This window comes from Cupressus sempervirens, chromosome 4 (genome assembly GCF_028749045.1).
Source record: "Cupressus sempervirens isolate cs-2001-9-10 chromosome 4, ASM2874904v1, whole genome shotgun sequence".
Lineage (NCBI taxonomy): Eukaryota > Viridiplantae > Streptophyta > Pinopsida > Cupressales > Cupressaceae > Cupressus > Cupressus sempervirens.
Window position 1 is genome coordinate 726709420 of NC_143121.1, and position 7627 is coordinate 726717046.

Consider the following 7627-nt stretch of genomic DNA (forward strand, 5'->3'; position numbering starts at 1 on the left):
ATTATAATTTAACTTACTATGAAAAATCCTCCTACTTATGACTAGAACTTTTACTTACATGTGATACAAGATAACTTGAGTGAACAATCTGAATTGATATTTCTCAAATAGTGTTTGTTGCTAATATTAATGAAGGAAACTCCACCATCCATAACTCTCTTGTAAAGCTATCAACTAAATTACAAATAAAACATCAAATATTTATAGTGTATCACATGAGGTCCTCTAAATATTCTGATGAAATATTTACACAAGTAAAGGTTTACCAAAGTGGCATTTTCATTTCCTCTCATGTTAAAACATAATGAAGAAATAAAGAAAACTAAAAAAACCATAACACCTTGACACTATTTAAAATTTGATATTTAATGTAGTTTGATCATCTCTATAGGCAATAAGTAAAAAGATGCAAGCTATATGAAGTTGTGGTTTGATCTTCTTGATGTGTTTGATTATATGCAATGAGATTGTAAATGGCTTTCTTTCACAATATATTACTTTAATAAAAAATCTCCCATCCTAAATTTAAAATTATGTGATTGATGGATTTGAAACCTTGCATTTATATTGAATAAGAGGTGATGAGGTCTGACAACATATTAAATTTTAAATCTTAATGTATTAATTGTTTGTTTTAATTTATAGCTACTAAATATTTGGTGGATGAACTCTCCATCTAGGACATTTCTTCCTCAATATTTATGAGAGATGGATGAGTATGAGAAATAAGAATTTTTATTTGTATCAAGTTGGGAATATATTAAATTACCAAAAGCTTGTAAGTTGAACATTTGTAAATTAATTATGAAAAGTAGAAATCATATAGCGAGTTCTTTAGTTTTTCTATTTGTTTGTAGAAATATCTTGTAAGATTGTACAAATTAGAATATAAATTTCAATGTTAGGTCTATTGAAGCTAGTATTAGAAACGTTATATTTTACCTCATACATAATAAGGAATGAATAAGAAATATTTAGTATTTTGGTATTGATTAAAGGTAGCTTGAAAAGCCCTACCAAGGAACACATGAGAAAGAAGTCTAAACTAACATAATAATGTAATAAGTAAAATTATGATTTCATGTACGAAATAATAAAAGTGGAAATGAAATGAATTCATTAAACTATAATATCCCTTCTAATAAAAATTTGCATGCCTAATTATAAAGTGAATTTACTAAATTATTTAAATGGTTGATTAGAAAGAAATATATATCTTACTACTAAAATATTATTAATAATAAATCAATCAATCAATATATAAACATTAAGTTATTAAATTATTAAACATAATTAAAAATATTTATCAAATAATAAAATTTATATAAAGAATAATATAGAAATTGATAATCACTTCTAAACAAATGAATTAATAAAAATAGATATTAATAAATCATTATTTATCATAATAGACTTCCACTAATAGTTCCTAAATACACTAAATAAACATTTCCATGTAAAAGAAATAACCGGTCACGTGAGGGATGCGACCCATCACTTGTGCCTACACACTATAAATAGAAACAACAGCGCCTATATGTAACATAGCATGTACAATTTAAAGTAGGCTTATAAAGCATTCATTATTCGGCGGACATAATTTTAACACCGATGCCAATCAAATTTAATCAAGTTTAGGAGTATGCTTCAAAGGAGGCATGCATAAGTAAGGAGAACATACATCTTACCAAAAAGCCATTTGAAAGTCCAAGCAACCATATATGATCAAATCTGAAATACAATTTGAGTCACATTTATTAAATAAGAGCATATACATAGGGAAAAAACAAGACTTAGCAATGTCAACAAAAGAAAGATGTTTAAGGAAAAAGAAAGGAATGATTTCCAAGTTATTAATGGATAAAATATTTAAGAGGCTTCCTTTCCAAAAAGATAAGGTAAAATTACATTAAGAGGTATGTATGTTATATGTATTAGTTTATTCTAATGTTATTTCATTTTAAAGAAACATTATATGTTTTAATTTATTTATATGTAAAATGGATATTATGAAATTATGTGATTATATATTCATGTATAGAAATGTACATATAAAAGATTATAAAATAAATAGTATCTTGATGTTGATGTATTTCTTATGGAAAAATAAATTGATCTAAAATGCTAGTGTATTGGTATGAGAGATTGATATAATCTTCATCTGACTGATACAACTATATTTTTTGTAATCTCTATAATGTTGGTATGTGAGATTAATGATCTCCATCTAATTGACATGCTTGATATTGGCATCATCTCTATAATATTAGTATGTGACATTGATATAATCTCCATCTGGCCAACATGTCTGCTATCGATGTGTCAGAATATTCTAACAATGTCAACATATGCATATGTGAGTGGCCTTGGATAGAGGATGTCTCGTCCAAGAAGAATCTTAAGGGGTGCGCTCCTGGGAAGTCCGCGAGGTAGATATGAGCTAGGAAGCCCGATCTGGAGACATCCTTAAGATTGGGGTTGCTTAGAGGGTAGAGTAATGTAAATATAATTTTTATTATTGTGACTCTGATAAGTTTGCTTGCAGGTTTTACTAATACAATTCTCCCTACCGAGTGGGGACAATACATAAACTATTAAGGAAATTTTGAGGCTCAAATTCAATACTCCCAATATTACCATGTGATCTATTAATGTTGTATGCTATATATACAATATCTTTTTCTTTTTTAATTTTCTCGTCATAAGACAACTTACAATTTGATGTTGTGTGCTAGATATAGAAAATCTTTAATCCAATTAAATTAATAAGATTTCCATAATCTATGAATGGATAGCAAATATTTTTTGATTCAATTATATCTCAATTTTTTCATTCATGCAAAAATGGAGACATGAATCTGAATCCAAAGACATTTTCTATTCAATCTTTAATGCATTTTTTTTCTAATATCAAGTGAAAATACAAAATACTTATTCTCCATGAGAATTGAAGCAACAAAAAATAGTGATACATTGAATTTGATGCACTAGAAAGATTAATTAAATAATAATCTGAGGCTCGTACATGTTCTCTTTGATCTCTTTACTCTATAGGGTTCAACATAATAGCCTTTTAGGGTATTCTTAAAATAACTTATCTTTATACCTTTGTTGAAAGTAACGTAGATGCTTATTCAATGTGCAAAAAATAAGAGAATTTTCATTGTGTGTAGGAATGAATGTAGACTTACATGACTAGTCTACAACCATGAATGTGTCCAAAATTGCCCTCTAACATAATACAAATTCAATACATTTTATGTGACATTTTACCTCACTAAGAGAGTATTTAAATTTTGAGTATATATAACCCAAATCCAAAGCCATCTTCATTTGAAACACACTCTCTGGTAATAGAAATGAAGTACAATCACTCACCTTGTTTTACACCTCGCCTCCCTCTTCATCCCCTCCCTATACTTTTGTTTCCTAAACTAATAATTTCAAACTAGAAAATTAGTGGTCATAATTATCATCATTTAATTTAGGTTAAGTTATGCTTATTTGTGTGCATCTACATGGATACACCTATATTAAACGTATAAACAAACTATTTTCATTCATAACTCGTTGAACCTACTCAATCCTAAAAAACCTAAGTTTATTTATTTCAAGTAGATTAGGGTTTTCAAACCTAAAATTCCATTATCACTATGCTCAATTTTTATGTTAGGACTTGATGCTTATTTATACTTCTTTTTTATCAGCCACCTAACATACCCTTGCTTTGACATTAAGGTTTATGTTTCTCACTTCTTGTCATATTTGATATACCTCTAGTTTTCCTTATCTAAGATTGGTTTACTCTTGACATATTATATTTGATGTTTTCAAAAAGTGCTTGTTTAAATAATATTGTTGACATTGCATAGTCCAGTAACAACAATATAATTAATCATAGTTGTATTAAAAATAATTTAGATGACCAAGACAATTGTAATATTAATCCACATATAATCAACAAAAACTTTATCTTACAAGATTTGATTGATATATTCATGTAAGATAGAAACCTTAACTAATTAACAAATACATTTTATAGAAATATACTAAACTATTCTTATAACTTTAAAAAATGATAAGATCTTCAAATGTTAATATATATTTTTAATTATATATCCTACATTCTATTTACTTCCTTTTCTATTTTTTATAACTCATGATTATCCTCATGACTCAATTCAACCTAAATGTATTCAACAATGAGACTAATTCCCTTAATGATAACAAAAATAGTCAAACAACCACCACCCTCCAATAACTTAAAGCAACAAAAATCAACCTTAAAATCCATATTAAACAACCTAAACCAACTACACCCCCTTATTTACCACTTTTAATCCCACTTCAATATTCCCCACCACATATCCTTAGCTTATTCCAACCACTCTCATAACTCCAATTCCATTTCCTTTTGAATCATAACCACCAACTACTATTATTATACTTAGCAATTATGTATTTCAGGTGGGTAGAAGATAATAACAACAAAATCACAATTTGTTTTATGCAAGTGGGGACGAATCATAATGATCCATACCAATAGGGAAAAAGTTTGTCAATGAACCAAACACTAACTTGAAGGAAAGGAAAGGTCTAAACTAAAACTGGGAATTTTGAACCAAGCATTAACTTAGAGTGAAGGCAAAGAAAGGTCTAAACTAAAAATGGGAATTTTGAACATACCCTGAATTTGGGGAAAGAATATAGGTAGAAGACAGTGAGTGACAGAAATTGCGTCAGGCTTTCGAATCCCGTCCAGAAATACCGAAGCGTCCCAAAATTTCGGAGAGGCGGTCAACGTTGCGCTCTTCCAACGCCGACTTCATGTCTCTGAAATCAAAAGCGTCAACTGACCGAGATCGGCCGCCGAACAGGTCGAAGGCGTCGTAGGACATACAATCCTCCGTCTGTGCGAGAATCGACGTCAACATCTCCGCTAGGGTTCCGATCTCCAGCTCTGGATTCGCCGTGTTCAGATCCCACACGCAGAAATTCCACGGATTTTCGTCAAATTCCATGTCCGCATCCGCAATTAGGGTTTCCTTCTCGCTAGGGTTTCCCGTAACGGAGTCGGCAGGTCGCGGGATCGAATACGGGGACATGAATCTGCAGTCGGGTAAAATGTCGCCAGAATTGAGCCGTGGATTCGAACTGTGTTCGTCGAGGGCCATTGGAGACGCTGAATCCAAGTCCTGCAGAGCAAATGTAAGCGGATCCATCGCTACAGAAGAATTCAGAATGAAGAAGAGGAGGAGTAAAATAAGGTTTAAACCGTGGGTTGAAGGATTTATTGTCTTCCACGAAAAGAAACACGTTTTGTCACATGTAACTTAAGCAAACTCCTCAAAGATTTGGGTCAAGATTTTTCTAACTTGATAAAACTGAAATTATTTATTTTTAAATGTTATTATAAATTAATAAAACTGAAATTGCTTATTTTTACATGTTACTATAAATTCTTATATGTTTATTGATGTTTGTTAAGTTCTATAAATAGAAGAGTTATTTTATATAGAATGTGTACATGTAGCATTTAGATTTTTTTTTAAAAATAAATATAATAAATATTTATATTCTTAAAAATATTATATAATATAAGTTTAGAAATATTGCATGTTGTAGTTGTTCTACAATTGTTAATAAATGTATTTTTTAATTAGGCAAGAGCTTATAACACAATGGTAAATTGTGAGTCTCTTATCGAAGAGGTCTTGGGTTCAAATCTCCTTGCGAAAATAAAAATAATTGTTTAATCATGTATTCTTTTACATTAAACATGGAAAGATTATATATATATATATAGACAGACACATAAAGTTCTTTAAATAGAATATTTTTTAAAATATATAATATGTATATAAAAAAATATTAATATTATTTTTTTAAATATAATTAATATTAACATATTCATATCCTAAAAAATATATTTATCATATATTTAAATATTTTTATTATGAAAAGACTAAATATTTTATCTTTATCTTAATCAATGTGTTGTTTTGTCATGCATTATTGTGCATTAAACATGAGCAAATTGACACATAGGATAGTTGAAATCAAACAATACTATCATATTTAAATTCAATACATTGAACATTTTAAACAATAGTAACATATTTAAATTCTAAACATAGCAAATTTTTTATAAAGGTTTGACATAATCTTTAAATTTTATTTTATTTCAAGTATTGTAAATATTAGTGTATTTGCATTTCAAATATATATATATAACATGCAAAACTAATACCGTCATTTATTTCATAATATCAAATAACTAGCACCATTTATTTTCTTAAGATAGATTTTTTTTTTTTGAAGTTCTAGCAAATATCACTTAGCCACGTACTATATAAAAGGAGCAAGCAAGATATGACAACTCAAACTAAACATAAATAGTATATAGTCCATTAACAAAGGCTGGAAAATAACAACTTACAATATAGAATTGAATAATTTAGAAATTACAATTAGATTAACATCGTAAATGTAAAGTTGCAACTCATTCAGGTTCTAAATTCCAACAATACTTATGTGTGCCTCCCCTTGACAATAAAGCACTCTCTCAAACTTTAAAGATTACCTTCTTTTGTATTTTTTATTTCCATAGAATTACTTAGACATAAGAATGAGACCATAACAATAATTAAGATGTATCTTCAAGTTGTCATCCACTTCTCTTTTAAATGGGACAAACATATTATAAATCAACTCTAATAAGTCAAATCACTTTCACCATCCATCACAATCATCTAATTTTCAAGCAAATATGACCAATAAATAGCATTAAGATAATGAAAAAATAAGAGAAGACAAAAATATAATAACACATAGATTTAATTTGATTCATTCAATATGGACTACATCCACGAGAAAAATAATTGTACACTTATTTTATTATCTAATGGAGAGAAAATCATCATAGGGTCATTTATTTATCAAGCCTTTTTGAGGCAGTTTACAAGGTTGGTTAACAAAATTTAAACCCTAACCCTAAAATAATTCTACAAAGGCTACTATACCCAAACCTCAATGAGGATACATGACAAGTATACAACATTTTCCTGATTAATCACTGCCATCAACGAATGAAGAATTAGTAACTCGATTTTAATAAATAGGTAAGTATAAACTACTATGGAAAGTGTGTTAAAGTATTAGAGACTATCAAAATTAAATAAAGAATGTTTATGTTAAATTAGGATAATCATCAATCATGAGCCACCAATTGTTATTATGGCAATATATAAAGAAATGTTAGTGTAAATAATTAATTATTATTACACTTTACTTAAGTTTACTTAGGTTAATGCATTATTTTATTATTTATTAGATTAGACACCTAGGAGTATGTGCACTCATATGAGTTGTCTTATTGACAACATGGGAGTTGGCATCTCATTTTAGCACATGGTGCCTACAACACAAGGGTTTGCATAGTCAACTGAGTTGTCATGTAGACAACACAATTGTTCACACACTAATTAAGCACATGGTGTCTATAACATCTTTTTACATGACACACCTGTGTGAGCATTATCCTCTCATCATCGCACTAACTTCTATACTCAATGGAGGATAATTCACTCTTGGTGGACATGTGTTTAGTTGTGAGACTTATCACTTT

General features: G+C 28.8%; 1 protein-coding gene across 1 annotated transcript; it reads right to left on the reverse strand.

Annotated features, from left to right (window-relative positions):
* Positions 1-1369: 1369 nt before the first annotated feature.
* LOC149563332 (uncharacterized) lies at positions 1370-5297 on the reverse strand. The gene is made up of 2 exons (XM_089826682.1): positions 4687-5297; positions 1370-1731 (listed from the first exon to the last, which is right to left on the reverse strand). Exon 1 carries the CDS (start codon positions 5220-5222, stop codon positions 4740-4742), a length of 483 nt encoding a protein of 160 aa, XP_089682808.1. The 5' UTR covers positions 5223-5297; the 3' UTR covers positions 1370-1731; positions 4687-4739.
* Between the last annotated feature and the right edge of the window lie 2330 nt (positions 5298-7627).